The following is a 27,054-nucleotide window of genomic DNA, read 5'->3' as shown; positions in this document are numbered from 1 at the left end:
TGATTTGAAAAACTCCATCAAGAATGATAATGAAAGGATTCATGTCCTTAACAGTGCAATTCATCCCTTAACTCGTTATGTTATGAATTATCTTAAATATGCATGTGAGTACAAAGATACCTTGGAGCAAGTATTCGAGCAAGGTCAAGGTGTCAACATTGAAGGGATTGAGATTCAAAATCACAAATCCGTTCATGAAGAAGTGGAAGATGTAGGGACGCCCAAGAATTCACCTTTTACTGGTCAATTGATGACCATCATGGACCTTGGATGCAAATGTAGAAAGGAAATAAAAGTTGTATAGGGATCTTGCTTTACACTATTTTTTTCTAATGAACAATGGGAGATACATAGTGCAAAAGGTCAAAGGGTGTGTAGAGCTTCATGAATTGATGGGTGCCAATTGGTGTAGGAGGAGACAATCGGGGTTGAGGTTGTACCATAAGTGTTATCAGAGAAAAACTTGGAGTAAGGTATTACAGTGCCTTAAGCCAGAGGGTTTGTAGTTGACTAGGAACAAGGTGTCCAAACAACTTGTGAAGAAAAGGTTTAAGTGCTTCAATGCCATGTTTGAAGAAATACACAAAACTCAATGTACTTGGATGGTGAGTGATGAACAACTCCAGTCTAAACTCAGGATTTCAATATCAGCTTTGGTGATCCTGGCATAACACTCCTTTGTTGGAAGATTCAAACAACATTTAAAATCAACTAAACATATTGACAAATATATCAAGTATCAATCCAAGGACATTGAGCTTTAATTGATGATTTGTTTGGTGGTAATGTTGCGTCCATAACTAGAAGAAGGACATGATTATACTATATTAATTAATATGTGCTGTAGTTCTTTCTTTCTTATAGTTAATTTACATATCTTTATTTTACATTCAAAATATGTATTTTTTTAAAATGTAAATAATGTGAAACATGTATTTAAAAATACATATTCTTATTTAGTTTCAATCCATGATAAAAATGAATGCATATTCTTACTTAGTTTCAATCCATCATTTACAAGTGATAAAAATGATTGTACACTAGTGTTAAATGATTATCACAAATAATTGTTAAATATTATATTGATCGATTATAAATATTTATTGCATATTTAGCTTTTCATATAAATAAAATTTATTAGAAGTTACTAAACAAAAGAAAGGTGATTATTTCAAATTTAATGTTAAAAATATATATTATAAAACTTTATTATGTTCATTATTAATATTTAAGTAAATACATCACCAATGGTATATAACATGCATTTTTCCTAAATGATATTTTATAATTAAAAATTACTTTGAGTAGTTTAGAAATTTAGTTTTGGTTTGATAGAAATGAACATGTATCAGTATCTCGCAAGAGAACAACTAATATGATATCAAATCACCCTCAACTTGAGAGAGAGAGAGAGAGAGAGAAGTGGATGATGGAGAGAGAGGAAGAGAAAGAGGTGGTTGGTGTGAGTGTGCTGCACGGTGGTATGATCATAACGATGGACGAGGAGCAGCGAGTGTATAGGGACGGGGGAATCGTGGTTGAACATGATAAAATCAAAGCAATCGGACAATCTGCTGATATCCTTGCGGAGTTTTCTGATGTCGCCGACAGTATTGTTGATCTGAGCGGACATATCTTACTCCCAGGATTTATTAACACCCACGTTCATAGCTCCCAACAAATGGCCAGAGGCATAGCAGACGATGTGGATTTAATGACCTGGCTGCATGAGCGCATCTGGCCTTACGAATCGAACATGAGCGAACAGGATTCGTACCTCTCTACTTTGCTTTGTGGGATTGAACTCATTCACTCCGGTGTAACCTGTTTTGCGGAAGCTGGGGGCCAGCATGTTTCTGGGATGGCTAGAGCAGTTGGCTTACTGGGTTTGCGAGCTTGCTTAACCCAATCAACCATGGACTCTGGCCACGGTTTGCCCCCATCCTGGGCCACTCGAACCACTCACCAATGCATTCAGGTCTCTCTCTCTCTCCCCCAATCCAATTCATTCATTTCTTTTCACTGACTTTCTTCTGCCCTTCATCTGCAGTCTCAAAAGGACAATTATCACAAGTACCACAATACAGCCCAAGGCCGCATCAGAATCTGGTTCGCGATTAGGCAAATCATGAACTCTACTCCTCGCTTACTTATTCAAACAAGAGATGCTGCAACACAACTCAATACTGGAATACACATGGTATGGTACCCCACGCCCCCATGTTCTATCACACTTTTTAACTTCTCCTCACATTGTGGTGATTGAATTTGCAATCATTTTAGCATGTTGCAGAGATACCACATGAGAACCAACTAGTTATGGATGTTCACAAAATAGATCACGGAACTGTTACATACTTGGACAAGATAAATTTCCTTCAAAACAATCTGTTAGCAGCTCACTCAGTTTGGATCGATAATAATGAGGTAATTTTGTTTTTTTTTTTTTTGCCACTACCCTTTTAGCAGAACCTAATCCATTATTGTCTATATGCAACCAAACAAGCTAGACACTCTTCTCAATATTTTTTTCCCATGTATATGGATTTTGGATCGAAACCAAAACCATGTATCTAAAATCTGAGTCCTTTCTACTTGGACCAACACATATTTTCAACCTCTGAAGCATTATCCTCTGCTGCAACATGCTATTGAATTTGTGATTTTGACTCTTCTATATTTAAATGTTAGTTAATACCTTAGCTTTAAATAGCATAAGAAAAAAAAAAATTTTGGATTATCCATTTCTGAAATAGTCAAAATATGATTGTCACTGTTAATATCAAGGGTAAAGTAAAAAAAATTCATTGATTTCTTAAGGCAACCATTCAAATGGAACCAATTAAAGACTCTGAGTAAAGAACTGAGAGTACTTTGGCAGAGGAAGGAAAGGAAAGTAAGATTAGGGAAAGGCTTACCCCATGCAAGGTTAAAGAACATCACCAACCCTAATGAGGATTTCTGGTAGAACTACATATCACCTACCAATAATATATCCGGGATTGAAATCACCCATACCATCTTCTGCTTCTTACCCTTTATTCCTTAAATGGAAAAATTTCACGTCATAAAACATATTTTCTCTTCTTGTTGTTAGGTTTTTATTTGAGTTATTTTCCAATTGGCAAGACAAAAGAGATAGAGAAAAATATGATATAGTCCACACGTAGAGGAATCTGGAATCGAACTAATTTTTCCTAGGCTGTGTTTAAAAACTTTATTGGAATGATAAGGAATCCACGAGTTAGTGTGATGAACATTAATTATTGCGGCATAACATTTTTTCAGATATCTCTTCTTTCACGAGCAGGGGTCAAAGTGTCTCACTGTCCTGCTGCTGCAATGCGAATGCTTGGATTTGCACCAGTAAGGGAGATGCTTGATGCTGGCATCTGTGTCTCCCTGGGAACAGATGGGGCCCCATCAAACAATCGCATGAGCATCGGTTCATCTTAACTCTAAACTTTGAATTCTTTCTTATTTGTTTTTTATAATTTCACTAAATTCAATAATTCCACATTAGTATTTACTATTTAGTTAGCTCATCATCACTCATAGTCATGTATGCAAATTTGGTTTGTTATGTGAAGAATTTTTATTTTCAATATAGTATTAAATAGAACAAGGAAACAATCTACCCGCCCAAGGTGGGATAGGTCATAGGTTCATGTAAGACTGTACATCAAACCCTCACCAGACCGTAAAGTTGCGGGAGTCTCTTGCTCGGATGGAGAATACTGGGCAGTACACATTCTATAAAATACCAAGTACATTGTACTGGGTGGAAATTTTCATTAATAAATTATATTTGCAGTTGACGAAATGTACCTAGCTTCTCTAATTAACAAAGGACGGGGAGTTTATGCTAATGGAACTACAGATCCAACTGCATTGCCTGCTGAAACTATTCTTAGGATGGTTACTGTCAATGGTGCAAAGTCAGTATTATGGGATGATGAACTAGGTTCTCTTGAGGTTGGGAAAAAGGTTGGTATTGGTTCTCATTATTTGCGTTTCTCTTTCTCTTCTCATTGTAATTATTATGGTTTCTCTTCCCCTGTTTACTGGGACTAAATATGAGATTACTCTCTGTTAAACACAGTACATACTATAGACATTGAATTCAAAGTCGAGAAATGTGGTGTGTGGACAATTCATCACAATTGATCCTTGCTACATTTTATTGCACATAAAGCACAATTGAAACATGAAAAACTTTGTATATGTTGACAGTTACGATGTTTTATTTTGTGAACTCCAGCGAACAATGAAAATAAATAGGAAAATTTTCAACATCATATGGACCTATGGTGAAAAATTCATCAAAACGTAAGGGAAGAAAAAAAAACTTGCGTAAAATCTATTGCATTCAATTAAATGTGACCAATTCTTTGCTGGCTTCCCTGGTCAATTCTTATGCAATATCCTTCTTTCTTTAATATGTTTCATGACCAAATCTTCTGTTGATGATAACGTAGCATTTTTTGCTATTTCTTTGCTCGCAACAGAAGCTGACGATGTTTGTACTTGTCATTTAATAGGCTGACATTGTTGTAGTGGATCCTTCGTCTTGGTCTATGGTTCCTGTTCATGACTGGTACGAACTCATTACTTAATTGGTATTTTTGGTTCATTATACAGACCTTTTTAATGACTTGTTTTTGAATAAAATGAGTGTGATCTAGTTGTGTGAGTATGAAATTATATGACGATTATGCTTTACAATGCTTTATATAAAACAATTTTGAGGCTTTGTAGCGGAAGTTCCTTTCTATTGCAATCCTGGTTGGCTGCATTCAGCTCTCTTTTACCATCACGCCATCCAAAGACTCTTTCGAGTTAACACATTTACTGTCTAAACAATATGCAGCATTTCTAGCTTAGTGTATTGTATGCGATCAGAAAATGTGGTTTCCGTCATGTGCAATGGATTATGGATAATGAAGAACAAGAAGATTATATATGTGGACGAGGTATTTTATTGAAGCATTTTTCTTATGTAGGATATGAACCATTTCTATATTATATCGAGACTCCACTCCATCCTATAATTAGCTTGATGAACTTGGTTTATTATTTGAATAAGGAAGGAAATAGGGGGAAAAGAAATAAGAAGAAAAAAAATAGAAGGATCCAATTTATTTGGATGAGTGAAAAATAGATAAAATATATAAGAATAATTTAAATTTGTTACTCTATTTTTTAGCATATATATTTTTTAACTTTTATGTTCTAAAAAGTTATTTAATTCTTCAAAAAAACTAGAATATAAATAAAGGCTTCCTCGATCCCCAACTTTCATGCCTCGAGAGGAGTATTTTATTTTGTGGGTTTCACAAGAAAAGATCATTCATCTTTATTTTCTTCTTTCCTTTTCACCTATTTTCTCCTCCTTTTGATTCACACATCCAAACATAGTACAATTGAGTTGAGCTAGAGTCCAACATTATTCAATTGATGTGTGTGTGAATTATGTGACAGGAAGAAGTTATTTTGAAGGCAAAACAGGCTTCAGTTGAACTTCTGAAGAGGGCAGGCATAAAATTACCAACCAGAATGAACATAATTTAACTGTTGTTTATCAGTATATTGTCTATGATAAGCGCTTGTATCCATTGAACTTGTTTCCAAGAGGCGTCAACTGTTTGATGCTAAGCGTATGACGGTGCAATCATGATCTGGCCATTGGATCTTTGAATATTATTTAGCTTTTCAATTATCTTTTTTTTTCTTCTATTGGTTCTCAATATCTCAATATGACGATCAAAATAAAAACAAAATCTTAACAATTGCATCAATTAATTATTTTAACTCTCATTTGTTAAAGAGGAAAACAATGTTTTAAATATTTTCTAGAAAATGATTTGTGTGGAGGTGGTAAAATGACTTTATTTTTTTGAATTGATTATAAATAAAAAAGTATTTATAAGTATATAAATATGATTGTAAATTTTATAAATATTTATCTTAACAGTGAAAAACTATGCATATCATTAAATGACAATGAGAAGAAAAATATAAAAATGATATTATAATTTTAAAAAATAAAAAAGAAACCATATATAAAAAGTTACAATTTTAGTAAAAAATAATAAAAAATAAAAGTCATTTCTTTTTTATAAACTATAGATAACCTTTATTATAGGCCATGCTACTTAAGTTCCATACAACTGTTATGTATAGAAAAACTCTTCATTTAAATATTTAATATAACTATACAAGTCACCATTATATACACAAATTTAATAAAAATAAAAATAAAATATTTACTTTTTGAAGAAATTATAACGTATCGCCCAATTATAACTTATCTCCGTATATTTCTACTTTAAAAAGAAAACTCATCTTGTTTTGGGCAAAATTTTAAAAAGTATCGCATTTCTCTGCAATTACTAAAAAAAAATATTTACTATGAAAGCTGAGTTACTATAATAGGGATGACTGATACTTGTTGCTAGAATTTTCTTGGAGGTTTCTGAAAGAGAATTATTATTTTTATACTAATAAGTATATCATTTTACATCATTTAAAGACTTCCTGGATTTTTTTTTTTTATCTTATTTTAATCATTAGACCTTTCATCTATTAAAAAAACATTTAAAATAATTAGATAGTTACATGATGATGTGAATCTATTAGTTAATTTATCAATTAATCTTATTAAATAATAAATACAGCCTATAAACTTTCTGTCTAACTAGTGAATGTGGAGTGATTTTTAATTTTGAAGACATTGGAATAGATATTTTTATGTTGGAGGGATACGATAGTAATTTCAGATGTGGCAGAGATGAGTTTGAGATAATATATCAATCCTCTGGGAGTGGCAGTAGTGGGTCTAGTTAGAGTGAATCCATGACCGTGACCATGGCGGCTGCGTTTACAAGTACAAGTGCAACACTGAGACTGGTAATTAGTTTTTGTTGAAATGAATATTATTATTAATGATAGGGTTCATTTGTGTGTGTTGTGTTGGCAGTCAAATGTTGGAGAGAGCAGAGGTTTGCAGCTGCGTAAGTGTAACCCTAATCCTAATAAGCTGAAGGTTATGGGGGGGTTTGGAGGTTGTTCTGGAGTGGCAGTGGGTGTGAGAGAAAGAAAAGGAATTGGAAGGGTTAGGGTTCGGGTTCGGGCGAGTTCTTCGTCGGACGAGGCAGTGAGTGCGCAGTCAAAAGTGACTCAGAAAGTATTCTTTGACGTCAGTATTGGAAATCCAGTTGGGAAGCTTGTGGGACGTATTGTGATTGGACTGTACGGCGACGATGTCCCCCAAACGGCCGAGAACTTCCGTGCCCTTTGTACTGGAGAGAAGGGCTTTGGCTATAAGGGCTCCACCTTCCATCGTGTCATCAAGGATTTCATGATTCAAGGAGGAGACTTTGACAAAGGAAATGTATGTTTTTTGCTTTATGCTTTCTCATCCTCCCCATTCTCCATTCTAACAACAATCATTTCCTTCCTCGCAGGGAACTGGAGGCAAAAGTATATATGGTCGTACTTTCAAAGATGAGAATTTTAATTGTTAGTCACTCAATTTCAATTTCAATTTCAATTTCAGTGCTACTCTTTAATTAATTATGCTGATATTTACAATACAATATCTCTAGTGTCTCACACTGGACCGGGTGTTGTTAGCATGGCAAATGCAGGACCCAACACAAATGGGAGTCAGTTTTTCATATGCACTGTCAAGGTAGGTGTATTCCTCTTCTTCATAACAGCATGCCACATAAGAGGATTAAATGAGAAATATGCTTTATTTCTAACTTTATCATTCCTGCCTTTAAAAAACTCACATGGTTCTTGTGTATGCATGTCAAATGAGCCCGATCTTCACTTTCACCAACATTTGCCTATTTTTTTTGTGCAATTTTGATAAAGATAACCGGTTTCATCTGTGAAAACCTCAAATATAGAAAATAACAATTTTAATCAATGTTGTCAAGATCAAGATTCTACTTAGCAAGATCGTAAAACGTAGGATCATAAGATCCTACCAAAATGTAAAGTTATATATTTATACTAATATATATGTAAATATATACAGAGAAAGTATGGAGAAAAAAAAACCATGAGTGATAAACATTGAAGCAAACTTAAAACTGAAATTTCATAAACATAAGTCCATAACATCCACTACTAGTCTACTAGCACTCATGCTCACAGCAGAGAGAGGGTCGAGGCTTGAGAGATTCAGAAATCAGAGTGCAAGACAGACAGTGTGCTCACAGTCACAGCAAGTCTGAATGCACAGCAACAAACAAATTCAGAAATCAGAACCAAGGAATTGAGAGAGACAATGATATATTCAAAGAGGGAGAGAGAATGGGATGGGTTGTGTGAGGTTTGTAGGTCTGAGAATGGGGGAGAAAACACTGATTTAGGGCAAAACGAAAGGCTAAAAAGCATTCAGGGAAGACCAGATTGCACAACCCAATTTGGAAAACCGAGCTCACAAGATAAAAAAAATGTTGCCACAATCTTGCCCCGATCCCTCTGATGAGTATTCTACTCGCTATCTAGCTTGGGAGCAGGTCATAAGATTGTGACATTGATTATAAGTTATAATTGTAATTAAAGAACCACATGCTGTCCACAGACTATCATTTGATTAATATTTATGATGAAATGTTAAAAACTCTTAATATCTACTTGTCTAGTAAAATAAGGTTGAAATTGTATCTTTGTTTTGAGTCTTGACATATTGAACTTGTTTGATGAATTGGCAGACACCTTGGCTGGATCAGAGACATGTAGTATTTGGGCAAGTTTTGGAAGGCATGGATATTGTTAGGTTGATCGAATCACAGGAGACAGATAGGGGTGACCGTCCTACAAAGAAGGTGACCATCAGTGACTGTGGTGAGCTTCCAAATGCTTGAGGTGGTTCTTGTGTAATTTTGTTGGTTATTCCTTCTATTAACTTGTTGAGTTGAGAAGGGAAAGAGGGGCGGGGAAGAAGAAACTTTGGCTTTCTTAAATTTTTGTCTGACTATTCTTAAAATATGTTCTGTAACACCTTATTTTCACACTGAACCTACAAACTTTTAGCAGCCACATGTATTCTGGTAGAACTATAGTTTGAGTTGTCGTCGGGTTGGACAATTTAATACCCCATTTGAATGGTATCTTCTTAAGCCAAAGTGCAGTTTCCATGGGGAATTGGATGGCTAGAGAATTATTGGAGTCTTCTACAAGATGCATCATCAAATGTGGAATTCATTTAATTGAATTTGGAAAGAATGCACTTCTTTAAATGCTTCTCGTGATGCTTTAGCAGGCGATCAATAGAACGTGTAATAATTTAGATTAGAAATGTTAAAAATAATTTTTTTATTCTATTGAAGAATGTTAGGAAAACATTTTCTATTACTTTTTTAATAATTTTTCTTATGACTATGAAATTCATTAAAAATTAAAAATTATGAAATTATGTGAGGTTCGTGATTCTTTAGCAGACTATAAATAGAACACGTAATTTAAATGAAAAATGTTAAAAATGCATATTTTAATATACTCTTGAGAAATGTTAGGAGAATATTTTCTAACATTTTAAACTTATCTTTTTAACATGTTTCTTTAGTATACTCTTAATATTTATGAAATTATATGTGAGATTACTAAATGAAGGGAGACTTGCTTGACATTGTAAGATTTAATAAATTTCAATCCATGTATGTTATAAAAATGGTTAGTATTTGTCATGTATATTTATTATTAAATAAAATTTATACGAGTATTCCCTAAAAAAAACTATACGAGTATCTCTAAATAGTAAGTTTTACTTTTTTTTAGAGCCTTACTTTGTTTGATGATTTATATTTATTGTTTTGTAGAATATACATTAAATTTATCAAATAGTAAAAAGTGTATTAAAGTGTGTTATAATAAAACTAGTTGAAAATATTGGTTTAATATTTTTTTTTTTATGAATACACATTTTCTCTCCTATTTTTTTTTTCAATCTACATCACTTTGCAATTTAATTCACAATCTATATTACTTTGGACTTTTTGTTTTAATTCATGATTTTTTTCGTAAATACATCTTCTCTCTTCTATTTTTTTTTTTCAATCTATACTACTTTCAATTTAATTCTTAATATAGACTACTTGAGACTATCTCTCTTCTTTTTGTTTTTTTTAATTTAAAATATTATAAAATATAAATATTATATTATATAATTTTTTAATTGGATTTAAAAATTACTTATTTATCAAATTAAATTTTATAATTTTGTTTTTTAATTTTTTTAAAGAAAATAATATTATTAAATATAATTATTTTTGTTTTATTAGTTAATTAACTTAACATATTTTTTAGGTAAATATTTTTATTTAAAATCTAAATTTTCTAATATAATTATTTTTAATATAATTATATTATTAAATATAATTAGTTTGTTTATATCATTAGATTTAATTAAAATTGAGAAGACTTTTTGCTTAACAATTTATTTATTTATAGAAAAATATTATATTGCATTGTCAATAAAATACTTAAACAATCACATTTGTCTAACGAAAAGTTTAAGATTGAGATACTTTAGGACAATTATTTATGTTATGAGCATGTTGCTGATTATTTATTCGCTCATCCATCTCTCATCCTGTCAATAGGAATGCGAGAGTTGAAACGGGACGACCATTTGTCGTCCTCTTTCTCCTTGGATCAGGATCCCACTGATCATCAAAAAATAACTTCTAATTAAATATCCTTAAATATATTTTTAATATATTTTTATTACAAAAAATAGCTCATATTTAGTCGTTAGATATTTTAATCTTTTCTTATCATACCTGCACAGGTCATAAATAATAAAAATATCAATTCTCATAACTTAAGCAAAAAATAACTACTAAATAAATATTTTTAAATATATTTTCAATACAACAGTTATTACTCTTTGAAATTTTATGTCTATTGTATAAGATAGATGTATCAATTATTTTTTTACTGTATTTTCTAGTTTATCTTAATATTACTAACTATTTTTCTTATTTTTTAATTAACAAACATAATAAAAAAATATCAACAACACATAAATTTAACTACAAAAGTACATACAAAGTAACTAAAAAATTGTACTATAATTTTTTATTTTTCTTTATCTGTATATTTTTCCTTTAAAACAATAAAAAACAAAATTATAAAATTTAATTTATTAAATAAGTAATTTTAAAACCAATTAAAAAATTATATAATATAATATTTATATTTTATAATATTTTAAATTAAAAAAAAAGGAGAGAGAAAGTCCCAAGTAGTGTATATGGGAAATTAAATTGTAAAGTAGTGTAGATTGAGTAAAAGTAGGAGAGAAAATGTATATTTATTGAAAAAAAAAACCTTTGATTCACACTATTTTTGCGAATGAACGTGATTAAAGAGATCTTGCAAACTCGAATGAACGTGAATACACTCTCTCATCTTTTTGTTTTTTTTTTAAATTTAAAATATTATAAAATATAAATAGTATATTATATAATTTTTGTAATTGGTTTTAAAATTACTTATTTATTAAATTAAATTATATATATATATATATTTTTTATTTTTTAAAAGAAAAATATACAGATAAAGAAAAAGAAAACAAATTGGATGAAATTAGAGTACAATTTTTTAGTTATGTTGTATGTAATTTTGTAGTTAAATTTATGTGTTGTTGATATTTTTTTTGTTATGTTCGTTAATTAAAAAATAATAAAATTAGTCAATAGTATTAAAGCAAATTAAAAAACCAGTGGAAAAAATTATTGATAGATCTATCTTATACAATAGACATAAAATTTCAAAGTGTGATAATTGAGATGATACTCAAAAATAATGAAACATATTAAAAAATACAATTAGAACACAAATATGACAAAACTAACGATGATCTGAAATATGTTGTGCATATACATGTCTTCTTTTATTTTGATTACTGGTTTGTTAAAAGTAGCCAAAATTTCTAAGTAATTTTAAAATCAATTAAAAAATTATATAATATAATATTTATATTTTATAATATTTTTAATTCTTTTTTTAAAAAAAGGTGAGAGAAAGTGTATTCAGGTTCATTTAAGTTTGCAGAAGTATCTCTTTGACCATATTTATTTGTAGAGTGTTGTAAATCAAAACACAAAGTCTAAAGTAGTGTAAATTGAAAATTAAATTATAAAGTAGTATAAATTGAGAAAAAATAAAAGAGAAAGAGTGTATTTACGGAAAAAAAAAAAACCTTGGCAATATTCCTCTCGTCAAAGGATTTTTTTCTCAAGCTTGCCATGATGTGGCCACTATGATAATACATGTTATGAGTATGAATTTGAGGCAATTTGAGGCTATTGGTACATGTATACAACAGAATAGAATATAAACAAGTTATTTGTGAATTTGTTTAATTCATTTTATTAATTATTGGATTAAGTTAGTTTGTTTAGTTAAACAAGAATAAAATACAGGTGTGTTGAATATGTTTTTAATTTAAGGTAGAATTCCATCTAAGTAATAATAAGAAGGAATGCTTACAACATTCTCTTACATTTTCTTTGTTAGAATTTATTAAAAATTAAAAATTTTAATAGATCTCACATTCGGAAAAAAAATGAAAATTGAGCTTAATGAAATTTGTAATTTTAAATAAATTTCAACAAAAAGTAAAGTATTTGAAAGAGTGTTAAACGCTACAATTCCTTTGAGTAAAATTGCAACTTTAATTGGGGAAACATCTCTGCGTAGTGCCATACAAACCTAATTTCCTATGTCCAACTGCTAGTATGAACGTGACAGATCAAGAAAAAAAAAGTGAATTAGGGAAACTTAATAAAAAGTCAAAACCAATGTTACCATCACACGATTCTTTGTTCACCAATATCCGCACATCAATTAAAATTTCCTGCAATGCATAATGCATTGTGCGTTCCCTCCCTGTCATAGTTCAATTCAATGATCATACTAAATCCTTATCAAGTGGCATATAGATTCTAGGAAACTTGAATTCACTGCATTCCTGTATTTTGCAGTTTTTTGAAATCGACATGAAACTTCATATATTTTGCTCTTTTAAAATTGAAAGTGTTAGATAATCGATTTAATTCTTTAACTAATTTCACGGTCTAATAAGCATCTTACATCTATCTTGTATTTTGAGATTATGCATTATATTCTTGTGTTATCTAGTACTCCATGGCTTTTGCAACAGGTGTCCTTAATATATTTCACAAAAAGGCGTTCAACTTCTGAATATCTTACACTTGTACAAAGAGTAAATTAGGAAAATGGTATGACAAAAACCTGCTCAAAATAAAAAATGAGTAATCCTCAAGCCCAATCTGACAGAGGCGCCACTGTAATTTCCAAATATGTTACTCAAAACGATCATTTTTTGCCACCCTTTCAACCCAGTCCCCTAATCAACCAGATGATTGGTAAACCAAATTGATCATGGACCCCTCTTTTTTTCCAGCCAAATAATAATAATAATAATAGTTAAGATTGAGGTATTATATATAATGTCAATATTTTTTGTCAAAAAATTGTGGCATCCTTCTGTGTGGAGGCTAAAGAAAATTTATCCATACGTGTTGTTAAACAACCATGCAAGGAAAAAATATACAAATACTAATGTCTGGTATCAAATCAATGTTCATTCATAACCACAAGTGGGTTAACAAAATAGTTAAATCTGGACTACAAGCATCATGTTAGAAGATTAAAGAAGTGGCTTTTTCATATGTTTGTTGTGGTTGTCATTATTTCTCCACATGATATTCATATAACATGAGATCTAAGTAGGAGTCAATGTACAGTAGTATGAGGCCCCGGGGTTGAGGGCATATATGTTTGTACTCACCTGCTTTCAGTAGAGTTGAATGATATGTAGACAACAAAGAATAGAATGTTACAACAGGGCACTGGCAAAATTACCACAATGCAAGTTTGGCTTTCATATTAAATTCAAGGATCAAACGGTGATGAATGTGCTCCCTATACAGCTAGAGATATCTCCTCCTCTTGTCGGCTAAAGCCTTAAACCTTCCTATTATTAGTTTGGCAGAGGTTTTCAAACGAGATATGTTCGTACTTGGCCTTCCCTTGTTTGTTTCATTTCCCCGCCCTTCTTCTGCATGCAACGTTGTGGTGTATAGTGGTCATATTCATTATACATGATTTTCCTATATCAAAATAATTCATACATAAATTTACAGGAAAAGGAAAATTTTGTGCTTAACCACATAGAGAAGGCAAAATTATTCAAGATGGATGTGCTAGGCCTAGGTCCGTTATAAACTTCTGCACTTCTATTCACCGACATATATATTCATTTGCTGGATAATTTCTTATTTTTAATTGTATTGTATTTAATCAGACAGAATAAATGCTCCTAACCAAGCTTCAAACTTCTTTAGTAAAATTGTACTTAGTCCCAACTCCCAAGTTCCAGTCTCATTATAAATGGCGAGATTGAACGTTTCAACAACAATCAATACTTCCTCTACGAACTGCTCAATACACAATTTTTTTTTGGAAAATGGGAAATATATATATATACTCCCTCCGATATGAAGTATAAGAAAAAAAATAGATTCTCACAAATTAAAAAAACTTAGTTAATCAATTTTAATTAAAAATTATTTTTTTATTTACTTTTCATTGGAATTTAGTATTAAAAATAAAAATGAGGCATTGGAACTAAATCTCAATTAAGTGAAGTGTATTTTAAAGACCGTAACATTGAATGAAGTAAAATTAATTTTTTTTTATATTTGAGAAAAAAATATTTTTTCTTATATTTAAGACTAGAGGGAGTAGATGAAATAAATGCATAATCCAAACTTGCATTGTGTAGGTTAATTGTTTATATTTTTTATTTTAAACATTATACTAGTTAATTATAATACACTCTCTAAAGTTTCTTAAAATTACACATAAAACTTATCATTATACATTACATTAATCCTCTCATCTTAATCTTAATTTTTTGAAAAGCATTACACTATGTTGAGAGATTGTTATAAATGTAAAAAAAAAAAAGGAATTTATGTGTAATTTCAAGAAACTTTACGGGTATTAGTGTAATTTACACTAAATATCAATATTTTTTTTAATTGGGATTGTTTGTTATTCAGGATTAAATTTTTGTTATTATTTTTGGTTACTTTACTCCAATATAAAATATAATTATTATCATATATGTGTATGTGCAATTTTTTTTTATCAATGTGTATATGTGTATGTACAATTTAGTGTAAACATTTGATAATTTATCTTACAGGTTTAAATATAAATTTTTAATTTATGATAAATGATTCATCATAAAAAATCCTTGAGTTATGTTTTCCCATCCTTGGGTTAGAATTAATTGATACTCGATGTCAAATTTTTATATTTACAACTTTTATAAAATTTATGTAGATTATGAAATTAAGCAATATAATTGTTGGATTGAAAGTTTCAATAAAGTATGCTATGTTTATAAAGTTTTATATAAATAAAAAAATTAATTGATAGTTCATTGTACTGTTTTATTGTTACAAATAATATGTTTTTAGAATATAAGTAAATGTTTATCCCTACATAACATATCAATAAATGTCTAAAACTTGTAAAATTTAATTTACATGTCCAAATAGGTGAGATTAAATGACTCAACAATTAGATTGATTAATTTTATATTTGATCTATAAAAAATTACTCCCTCCATTTTTTAATTATTTAATTAGATTAAATGTCCTCGTACATGTAAAATTTAATTTACATGCCCAAATGGGTGACGTTAAATAATTCAATAGTTAGATTGATTAATTTTATATTTGATCTATAAAAAATTACTCCCTCCATTCCTTTTTAATTGCCGAATTTTTAGAGAATTTTTGTTGTTACTTATTTCTCCTTTGCAAAGTTCAACATGATAATAATTATTCCATTATCAATTTAGCACTTTCTTATTTTCTTATCTTTAATTAATTTACCATGTATTTATTGTGGAATGGAAAGATAAATGGTAAAATAGGAAACTCTACAACTATTTTATTAAAATAAAAAAATTATAGCATTTCTTGATTTCTATAAATCAATCTTAAAAGACAAATAAAAAGCAACGAATTTACTATTAATAAGCATCGAACTTTTGCTTTGTCACGTCTAAATAATTTTCTATATAGTATTATATCAAAGCAATCTCACCGTTGAATTAAATTTTCTATATGGTAAATTTACTATTATGGTATTTGTTATTTTGTTATATGGTAATACTAAAGATTCATGTATTGGTCAATTGGAAATTCATTATAACGATATTCTCTGTTAAGAAAGTTATATATATATATATATATATACCAAGTTCAATGAAAGAATAAGGAAATATGTGTAATGGAAGAAATAAAAAATTAAAAAAAGGAAGTAAAGAAAAAGAGTCCAGGCACTTTGGTGGATTTTTTTGTGTGTGAACTTTATATTTTTACAATAAAAAGTAACGTGAAATTCATTTTTAAAAAAATCTAAATTAAATATCATTAAATTTTATTATCCTTCTTTAAAAATCCTGATAATCCTAATTGGATATTATAAGAGTCTTTTTTATCTAAAAAAATATTTTTTAAAATCCTAATTCAATATAATATTTCATTGCACTACTTTATTTCCATGATAATATATTTTAAAATATAAGCTTATGTACATTTTTAGATAACGTAATAATGAATGTCAAAATTATGTGATATAATATTTGATATACATAATAAAATATAATACCAGATAATATTAGATAATTCAATGAATGAATTTTACAAAAAGTGATTAAGTGGTATAAATTAAAAAAAAAAAAACATTTAGTGTCATGTTAGGTACTTGAATCGGTAACCAGTTGCATCAAGGTGCAGGGGCATAGGCGATGAACCCGACCTAGGCATAGTCTGTTCTAACTTCTAACTTGTGTCTGAATGAAGAGAGATTTGGGAGATTGCCAATTGTTTGTTTTTTCACCGATGAGATGAGAGGCATTTTACTCACATCTAAGTTGGCTTGGAGTATTCAATCACTATAGTATAAATATATACGAAATGCATGGGGGTTGGGGGCTAAAACGTTAAATTCAACATGGTACACCTGAGACCAAACAAAGTATTAATATATGGCTGCATGGTGAAAATGAGAGGGAGGCATTTGGTCAAGAATTGAAAAAGTGAAATTTATTTCATGGATATAAATTAAATTATGAGCCTCAGTTATGTCGACCTTGCACATGATCGGATTAACATTGTTTAGGACCCACTAGCCATTAGCTAGGTTACTTGCATATTGACATAGAACAACAAACAATCTTTGTAAGTATCTCTATGTTTTATCTCTCCACACACATTGTGGAAAATCTTATGAAATAGAGTTCCAGCTTCTCTTATACTTAATTTCCTCACAATTGTCAGGCAAAACTAGCTAAGCACAAGCAACACTGTCAAAGCTCGCTAAGGATGAAGGTAAGATCGATCAAATAATGTTGTCTTTAGGATGCATATTAGGTACATGTGTTGTGTGTTGATGCATTATTTCTTTTCTGCTGCAGTTACTCGGGTGGATGCATAGAAAATTTCGCCAGAATAGCGCTGAAGTACCGTTCAAAGACTTGATCATCGGTAAGTTTGTTTATAAAAGTACATAATGGCCACTAAACAAATTAAAGTTGTGTTTAATTTGTGTCAGGAGGAGGGAATTCTTGCGATGAGGAGCACAACAACTACCCGAAAGCAAGCTTTGGGAATTACAAACATGTGAAACAACAAAGTCATCTGCAGAAAGAGGTAAGAAAATCTTTGGATCATGATGAGTATGAGGAAGATTCAGCGGGAGCTATGTATGAGCTGTTCCATGGGTTCCTAGCAATTGGAACTCTTGGTTCGGAGGCATCAACGACGCCAACATTTGCCATCTCTGTGGAGAACATAACAGAAAAGGAAGATGAAGTGACCGAGAATGAACTGAAGCTGATAAACGATGAGCTAGAGAAAGTTCTGGTTCTGGGAGCGGATCATGATGAGTCATCATCAATATCATGTGGGAGAAGCAGTCATGGAAGCATAATAACTCTGAGCGGCGGCGGGGGGAAGCCAGCAGCAGCTACGTTGTTGGAAGATCAATCAAATGGAAATGCAGTTTGTCCCCTTCAGGGTTATCTGTTTGGATCAGCGATTGAATTGTCAGAAACAACAACAACAGTGGCAAAGAAGGAGCACAGGACATCACTAGGGGAGCTGTTCCAGAGAACCAAACTGGCAGATCAGGAGAACAACAACTTTGGACCACCAAAGGATCAAGCAGATAAATCTGCCATGCATCTCATGAAGAAAAAGCTCAAGAAAAAAATGCGAAGCTCCACATCCACAACTGTTGATTCTGCTTCAGCAGCAGACAGAAAACTGCATAAGGTGCAGGCCATTTATGTATACTATATCTCTTCATTCTTTAATTCTCCAATATATTAATAATACACTCAACTCTTTTGGGTGGCAGATTCTCCATATGTTTCACAGGAAAGTTCACCCTGAAAATTCAACAGGTGCACAAAAGTGTGATAAATACCAAAAGAAGAAAACAATGAATGAGGGAGAGGGAGAGGGAGAGGAGGATATATTAATGATGCAGCCCAAAAGAGCAGTACTGTCAACGGAAAATTACATGCGACAGTATAAGATCCAACCCAATCCACTCCTTGGCAGCTGTGAAGAAGATTCATCTGAGAATAAGGAGCACTGGATCAAAACAGATGCCGATTGTAAGTACACAATCATATCCCCTTTGTAAATAGTTAGTTATTCATACATATAATTTATAATGAATCATTTAAATTCTGAGGTAAGATTGTTTTTAATTATTGATGATCTTTTAAAAAAGACTAATGAAATTTAATATAGATGTAGATGTAAAAACAAAAATTAAGAATAAAACCATATGGTAATTTTAAATATTTTTTCCGACCATATAAAAAAATGGTAGTTTCATATGGTCCAAAAAGAATGTTTTTGATTAACTGCGGTGATAATGTATGAAATAAACCTCTTAATTAGAGAAGAAAAATAATATTAAGAATATCTAATTAAAAAATGGAGAGTGTTGGAATCTCTTTCTCTTATGTACAATATATTTATTTGATTCTTATAAGTTATAACCACACAATATTTATATTTTAGTTTCTACATCTACAAATTATTCATTTTAATCTTACATATATACACTTTATAGGAATTAAAGCGAATTAAAAAGTGTACGTACAGAGACTAAATCGAGTAATTTTAATTCTAATGACTAAATAAATAATTGAATTTTTTTAGTAACGAATAATTAAACCTTGATAACAAACCCACTTTCAGTTTTTTGTCCCATTTCTTTTTCTATCATGACTAAGATTATTTATTTATTTATATTATTGCAGACTTAGTCTTGGAGCTCTAAAGACAAAAGGGAAAATAAATAGCTAAGCTATCGTCCTGGATTGCTATATAAGAAGTAATGTTGTGTTTGTACGAATTTATTTCTCAATGCCAGCAGCAAATGTTAAACATATGATATGCAAAACAGTTTGGGAGAAGAAGTAAATAAGAGAGGTAGTCATCTTCCATGCCTACCTCTTAGCAGTGTAAAATATATGTTCCAGTATAGTAATCATAGACAATATTTGTGGTTGAACTAAAATTGTCAATTATGTATAAATCAACTACGAATCATAATGATGTGCGAGTATAACAGTGGAAATTTAAAGGACTGGTAGAAGACGATTATGCAGAGTAACGGAGTATCACTTGTTAGTTTTTATGGATCTTTGTGTTTGTTTCAAACTTACAACCTTTTGTGCTTGGCTAGTCCTACATTGCATCCCATTTCATAGATGATGTGAACCATTTTAAAATTTATTCATTAACTATCCTCTATTTATACTTTCCCTATATAAATAGTTAATTTTTTAAGGAACTATATAAATAGTTAATTAAAAATAGCAATTTTAGAAACTATTTTTTAATGAATTTTAAGAGTCCTTTTTTCAATAAAAACATATTTAAGAATTTTATTTTGTTTTATGATGGTCATGCTGAAGTTAGAATATATTTGCGTTAGCTAAATTTTTAGGCTCTCAATTTTTAGATTTTATTTTTTAGTCCTTATAAAAATTGATAATTTTAATCATTTATTAATATTTTGTTATTATTTTTAGTCTCTTATTTATTTTTATCACTCAAAATTAGTTATTTTGTTCATTTTTAATTCATTGTTTATTTTATATTTAAGACTAATTTTAAAATTTTTAGATTAAGTAAAGAGTTGTATATTTTTTTTTAGATTCAAGATTGGACCCAAAGGTATATTTCCACAATCGAAAGTCATAAAACAAATTCTATCGAAGGGGTAGAATAAAAGTTAGGAATAACTATATTCTAAGAAATTTTAAACTTTTATCATATGTTTAAAAGACCCAAGTTATCACTCACTTATAAGAGATATCCTAAGGAAGAAAAACAACTAAGCTAGATTTTTAATATTTTATATGAGAGAGTATCGTACGAATCATGTAAGATAACTATTAGTGAAAATAATTATGAATATTTAATATAAGAGTTTACTGATCATATATTAATAATATAAAATAGTTTTAGAATTATAAATTATCGTTGACATAATTTTAATGTAATTATTATAAAATTAATAAATGACGAGTGAATAATAGTGTAAGATTATTTAAGGTGTGTGAGTACCTACCCTATTTTGTCTTAATGTAATTATATAAATTCAAATTGAAAGTAATTAATCCATGTGCTATGTGAAAAATAATAAAAATGATAGGAATAGTAGTGATTAAAGTCAACTGGGCGAAGAACTAAACTGAATTAATTGGTAAGGGCCTGGGCCTGGGCCAAGTGAGGTTAGTAGGGCAGGCCCATTCTAAAGGCTGCTTGATGGTGTTGTTGTGTTGATATTCATCGATTGATTGGTCTGCATCTGGGAGTGGGAGAGAAAGATGCCGAAGAGGACAACGCACACATACTCAAGCGAGGATGCAGCTCCGGAGGGTCCTCACTCCGATCTCTTTGTATATTACTGCAAACATTGCGGATCCCATGTCCTCATAACAGGTATGTGTGTGATGTGATTATTCTGAATGAATGAATCCCTAATCCCTAATCCCCTCTTGTCTCGCAGATACCCAATTGCAGAAAATGCCTAAAAGGAAAACCGACAAAGCTTATGTACTGGACAAGAGCAAACATCTGGCCAGATTGAACATGAAGGAAGGCGGGAAAGTAGTGTTAAAACGAGGGGAGGGGAAAATGGAGAAACAATTCCGCATGAACTGTATGGGGTGTGGACTGTTCGTATGCTACCGGGCGGAACAAGAGTTGGAGTTATCGTCTTTGATATATGTCCTTGATGGTGCCCTCAGTACTGTTGCTGCCGAAACCAACCCACAGGATGCCCCCGTTCCACCCTGTATATCCCACCTTGAAGGCGGACTCGTTCAACTTGCTATAGAAGTCGAAGATCGTGCTCAACGTTCTGCAATCACCAGAGTCAATGCTGATGATGTTCGAGTCACTGTTGCTGCTCCTGCTGCCCGTGGAGAGGCTAACAACGAACTCTTGGAATTTATGGGAAAAGTTTTGGGCTTGAGATTGAGTCAGATGACTCTTCAGCGAGGATGGAATAACAAGTCAAAGCTGCTTGTGGTCAGTTACATTCTAATCAATTTCGCCTTCTTCTTTCCATTTTAACTAATTCTCTTTTACATTTCACGACTGTTTCAGGTAGAGGATTTGACTGCTCGACAAGTTTATGAGAAACTTTTGGAGGCTGTGCAACCTTAGCTTTAGTATCCATGCTGTCCTTCCATAGCAAGCCAGGTTGAATCTCATTTTTTCCTGTAAAAATGACTTTGCGGTTTAAATTTCAGCTGTAATGTTATTTACTTGGATACAAACCAGGCCGTTGGTTACGTTGCAATTGAAAACCTTACTATATAACTCATGGTTGGATAGTATTAATGCATGTTTGAATTAAAGTTTGCAAAAACTCACTTTTTTGGACAAACATTTACTTTCAAACATATTTTTTTGGGATAATCAAACATGACCCTTAACTCATTTTTACTTTCAAACGTACTTTTGGGACTCTTCTACGGGAAATCCAAACACATTAAAGTTTTCAAACTTAGGCTTGAAAAGTTTGAATCAAAAGTATGTTGTAAACTTAAGTTAGACAAAAATGACATTACTATAACATGATTTATGATTGGATATTTTTTTTATTCAGAAGTATGTCAATAAAATGACATTACTATAACATGATATTAAAAAAAAAGATTTGTTGCTTTTTATTCGAATTCGAGTTTGCTCCAAATGTAAGTTGCGAAAGTAATTTTTAGAGAACCCAAATATCGTACCAAACTAAGTTTAGCGCTCCAAAAGTATTGTTTGAGGATGATGTCTGGCTTGGTCAAGTTGAGTAGGTGGTCAAAACAATACTGACCATTATATTTTGTTTTCAAAAATTCAAGGGTCAGGATTGGTTACCTGCAACTTCTTTAAACCATAATTTTGATTTTTGATTATTTTAATATCATAAATGTATTTGACAAATTTATCCGTGGCATATCTCCTTCTTCTCTCTCAAGTCTCAACGATCTTCCTCAATGGCCAACCCAACGAAGTACAGATAAAATCAGTAAAAGACACACAAGAACAAAAAGTTGAATTCCTATATGTTATGTTTTGAAATGATGAAGATTCAGAAAGTAGTGGATGATAATGCAAAACGTGGAACACAAACCACAAATCTAGAAAACAATGGCGATAACATAAAACAATGGACAATCAGATCCAAAAATTAAACATACTGAGAATACCAAAACTAACACAAGAAATTGAAAAAAGGAATTACAAAATCACATTCAGAAATAAAATCCTCAAAGGAAAGGCCCATAAATCGGAAGGAAAATTGATCAGATCCAATTCGTCACGATTGCATGAGGTTGTCTTTCATGGGTTTGCAAAGGCTGTAGCGACATTGCTTTGATGCAAGCTGTGTTATTTTGTGGTGGCTCTAGCAGCAATGTTTCAATACAAGATCTGTGGGTTATGAGTAGAGATCTGCATGGCCACTCTCTTATCTATAGAGGAATAGGTTGCTGACGTATGGGTCACCCTTGACGAACTGCAAGAGTTAGGACAATGCGAATGATCACCGGTTTAACAACGGGGCTAAAAGTTTCTGTATAGTCCCAACCAGGGCGTTGGTGAAACCCTTTGGCGACTAACCGAGCCTTGTAACAATCAATTGATCCGTCTGGATTTCGTTTGATTCGAAATATCCATTTACAGCCAACCAAATTTTGATCAGAGGACCGACTGACAAGATCCCAAGTGTTGTTGTGGTGTAAGGCATCAAATTCGGCTTGCATGGCTGAGCGCCAATTAGGGTCGCGAAGGGCCTGGGTGATGGTGTTGGGTTCAATGGGAGAGGAGGCTTGGACATGGAGATTAAGCTTTTGGATGGGTTTGATAATGTTGTTTTTAGACCGAGTGATGATCCCACCTCCATTTGGGTTGACAATGGTTTGGGGTGGTGGAGCAGAGAGTTGCGGGGATGATTGTGAGGTTGGAGGAGGAGATTGAGTGGGGTTTGTGGGTTCGGTGGAGGACTGGGCCATATATGGGGAGTTGGTGATGGATGGGGAGGAAGGGGCACGAGATGAATCTTCCGGTGGGTTCATGGGTTGTAAGATGGAGAGTTGAAGTGGGCCTGTTTGTTGCTCGGGACTTGGACTAGCGTGAGTTACTAGGGAGTTGAACAGGAATTCAGATTCAACGAACTTCACATGCCGAGAGGTGTAGATCCTTCCTGTTGTGGCATCGAGACACAAATATGCATGTTGATCAGCCGAGTAACCTACAAAAACACACATAGCAGACTTTGGTGCAAGTTTATGGTTAGCATATGGTTTAATCCAGGGAAAACACAAACATCCAAAACACTTTAACTTATGATAATCCGGACTAATGTTGAGCAATTTAGAATAGGGTGATTGGTACCCAAGAATTGGAGTTGGGAGGCGATTTATGAGATAAGCGACGGTGGTCATGGCGTGAGGCCAATAGGTGAGGGGCAAGCCCGAGTGATGGAGAAGAGAGAGACCGATTTCAGCAATGTGACGATTCCAGCGTTCTGAAATTCCATTATGTTCAGGTGTATGAGGTGGCGTTGTATGATGACTTATACCATGATTTAGTAAAAAAGGGCGAAGACCAATATATTCGCCACCATTATCTGTGTAAAGAATTTTTATTTTGTGATGATAGAAATTTTCAACGAACGATTTAAATTTGGGAAATATAGTTTGCACATCAGATTTTCGTTTCATTGGATATAGCCAAATATAGCGAGTAAAATGATCAACAAACATGCAATAATAGCGAAGACCATCAATTGATAAAATAGGAGAAGTCCATACATCAGAGAAAATTATTTCTAATGGATAACAAGATTTAAGAGTGGATTCATGGAATGGAAGTTTATGACTTTTGCTAATTTGACACGAGTTACAATCGGATTGCGGAAATTTATTTGAGCCTAAGGAAAAATGTTTCTGAACAAATTTGAAAATAGAAGATGAAGGGTGCCCAAGCCTATGATGCCATGATGCAGAGGATTCTGTTTGAACCGTGTGGATGGAGGGTGAGGTGGCGGGTCACAGATAGAGTCCATCCACACATGAGCCTTTATGGGTTGTGTGACCTGTCTGCAAGTCCTTCACATAAAAAGAGTTTGGCAGGAAAACAACAGCAGAGTTAGTTTGTTGGGTAAGTTTAGAGACAGAGATTATTTTTTGTTTCATGGAAGGAACACACAAAGCATTAGACAAGGATAAATCATTAAGTAAAAGTGTTCCAGAATGAGTGATGTTTAAACCTGAACCATTACCCATAAACAGTGAGTCAGGACCAGTGTACGGATGATGAAGCGCCAGATTATCGAAATCATTGGTTACGTGATGTGTCGCTCCACTGTCAAACAGAAAATCATGTTGCGATGGGCCGGCAGTTGCAGTATTGACCTGAACCTGTCCAGTGTGAGCCGGAGAGTTACGAGGTGGCGGTGGGACACTAGGATGCTGCTGCTGGAAGGTTTTGCACTGAGAGAGAACATGACCTTTGATGTTGCACCACTGACAGCGGCCGAGAAAAGGTTTGCGAGTGCCAGTGCGTTGAGTTGATTGTGCAGGGTTTTGTCCATGCCGAGATTTGTCATTGGAATTGGGTCGAGCCTGAGCATTCAAGGCTGTCAGCGGGGCAGGAGTTTGTCTTTGGGCAGCACCAATTGAAAGTTCCTGAATCAGAAGCCGTTCATGGAGGTCATCAAAATTGATTGGGGTGTCCCTTGCATTCACGGCATCAATGATTGCTCTATAGCCGTCGTCGAGACCGTGTAAGACATAATCAGTCATGTCTTCAACAAAAACAGGAGAGCCAAGTGATGCAAGGAGATCTGCAGTTTGCTTTAGGTGATGCATATAGGTAGTGATGGATTGGGTACCTTTGGAAGCCGTACGGAGACGTTCCTTTAACTGCTTGAGATGGCTGCGAGATGCTTTGGCATAGGTGTTTTTGAGAAGGATCCAGAGATCATGCGAGGTCTTGGTTTGAGACACCAGGGAGGCCACTTCATTAGAGAGAGTGGTGAGGAGAGCACCATATATAAGGCGGTCCTGTCGACGCCAGTTTTGGTAAGCAGGATTCTGAGTTGTTACCGGAAGTGATGCAGTGGTGGGGGTCGTTTCCGACGGAGTCGGCGTCGAAGATGTTGGAGCGGTGAGGATCGTTTCTGACGGCGCAGGAAAAGATCCATCTGGATATTGGAGGAGATCATAGCCATCAAGGAGAGCTTCAACTTGTTGTTTCCAATTCGGATAATTGTTGGGAAGAAGTTTGGTGACATTGGTGAAAGTGATGCAAGCAAGGGGTTTGGATGGCTCATGGGGGTTGGGAATGAAGGAGTTGTTGTCGGCCATGGGAGGCAAGGGTGGGGAACGACGTCCTTAATTGAAGAAATAGGGAATGGGTGGATCGTTTAGGCTGATACATATAGAGGAATAGGTTTGTAACTTTTATTAATGAATTTGATATTAGTTTACAGTGATATATATACAAGTGAACAGCCCTAATATGTAGTGAATCAAGCTACCAATCTCCTAATAATTCTCAACAAATCAGAATTGGAAATAACAGATTTACACGGCTAAATAATTAAAGGAATTGAAAACTAATTATTATTATTGATATTATCCAGATCTCCACCATCACCGTTTCAATGTCACAACTCCACCACTGCGGCTTCGACATGTTTCTTTCTCTCTATCTCTCTCTTGTTCTTCCTCTGGTGGTCGACCGCCATCGTAAACACCACACTGTGGCATTGTCGTTGTTGCACGTCCAATAACGTCACATCAAAACATCGCATACACCATGCATGCCATCTTCCTCTTCCATATTTCAATAATTCAGTTTCTCACGCCGTCTAGGTTTAATGGTTTATGCCGTTGGTGGAACAACCCTGGTTTCCATTAAGGTTATATTGGCCAATCTCTCTTTTTAAAAATAAATCTAAAATCCATTACCGCAGGTCAAATAACACTGGATCATGGTGGACTGCATTGTTAACTTGACCACACTAGACGTCGTCATGTTTGTGATACTCGAGGGATCAAAATCTTACTTGCTATGACCATGTACTATACAACTAATGTAGCAGGGTATCATGTCAATGTGAATGTATTAACTTAAAATGCAACGGTGTAGAGTGTCACACTAATACTTTCACAAAATGTATATAGACTACGTCTATGGGGGTCATCGACCTTTAGATATATTTCAAAATTGAAGGGTCGAGATGAGTCACCTGAAACTTGTTTCAACCGTAATCTGAAAATTGATGTTATGTTTTTTCATGAGCTCAAGTCTTGTAGTTGCTTTTTCCCATATATTCTAGGAGGATGTGTTGTGATCGGATTCTTTACTCTCTTCCTCTAAACGAGTT

General features: G+C 32.7%; 4 protein-coding genes across 5 annotated transcripts; all 4 read left to right on the top strand.

Moving 5' to 3' along the window:
• The first annotated feature begins 1,352 nt into the window (after nt 1–1,352).
• On the top strand, nt 1,353–5,736 carry LOC114403660 (5-methylthioadenosine/S-adenosylhomocysteine deaminase-like). The gene is made up of 8 exons (XM_028366761.1): nt 1,353–1,978; nt 2,051–2,200; nt 2,284–2,427; nt 3,289–3,445; nt 3,815–3,987; nt 4,542–4,597; nt 4,871–4,973; nt 5,482–5,736. Exons 1-8 carry the CDS (start codon nt 1,376–1,378, stop codon nt 5,569–5,571), a joined length of 1,476 nt encoding a protein of 491 aa, XP_028222562.1. The 5' UTR covers nt 1,353–1,375; the 3' UTR covers nt 5,572–5,736.
• Nucleotides 5,737–6,711: 975 nt separating this feature from the next.
• LOC114403410 (photosynthetic NDH subunit of lumenal location 5, chloroplastic-like) lies at nt 6,712–9,336 on the top strand. 2 transcript variants are annotated; one of them, XM_028366365.1, is made up of 5 exons: nt 6,712–6,886; nt 6,980–7,393; nt 7,467–7,521; nt 7,608–7,693; nt 8,730–9,336. In XM_028366365.1, the coding sequence occupies exons 2-5, from the start codon at nt 7,049–7,051 to the stop codon at nt 8,880–8,882; spliced, it is 639 nt and encodes a 212-aa protein (XP_028222166.1). In that variant the 5' UTR covers nt 6,712–6,886; nt 6,980–7,048; the 3' UTR covers nt 8,883–9,336. The 2 variants fall into 2 exon arrangements, with proteins under 2 accessions (XP_028222166.1, XP_028222165.1); XM_028366364.1 differs by having other exon boundaries at nt 6,712–6,909.
• An 8,016-nt stretch (nt 9,337–17,352) lies between these two features.
• Nucleotides 17,353–19,788, top strand: LOC114402844 (protein LAZY 1-like). The gene is made up of 5 exons (XM_028365532.1): nt 17,353–17,459; nt 17,546–17,615; nt 17,683–18,404; nt 18,490–18,751; nt 19,409–19,788. The coding sequence occupies exons 1-5, from the start codon at nt 17,454–17,456 to the stop codon at nt 19,426–19,428; spliced, it is 1,080 nt and encodes a 359-aa protein (XP_028221333.1). The 5' UTR covers nt 17,353–17,453; the 3' UTR covers nt 19,429–19,788.
• A 1,152-nt stretch (nt 19,789–20,940) lies between these two features.
• On the top strand, nt 20,941–22,035 carry LOC114403851 (UPF0235 protein At5g63440). Its single transcript, XM_028367047.1, has 3 exons — nt 20,941–21,101; nt 21,169–21,692; nt 21,771–22,035. The coding sequence occupies exons 1-3, from the start codon at nt 20,987–20,989 to the stop codon at nt 21,828–21,830; spliced, it is 699 nt and encodes a 232-aa protein (XP_028222848.1). The 5' UTR covers nt 20,941–20,986; the 3' UTR covers nt 21,831–22,035.
• The last annotated feature ends 5,019 nt before the right edge of the window (nt 22,036–27,054 follow it).

Source organism: Glycine soja, chromosome 20 (genome assembly GCF_004193775.1).
Source record: "Glycine soja cultivar W05 chromosome 20, ASM419377v2, whole genome shotgun sequence".
Classification (NCBI taxonomy): domain Eukaryota; kingdom Viridiplantae; phylum Streptophyta; class Magnoliopsida; order Fabales; family Fabaceae; genus Glycine; species Glycine soja.
This window is presented reverse-complemented; position numbering and strand designations above follow the sequence as displayed.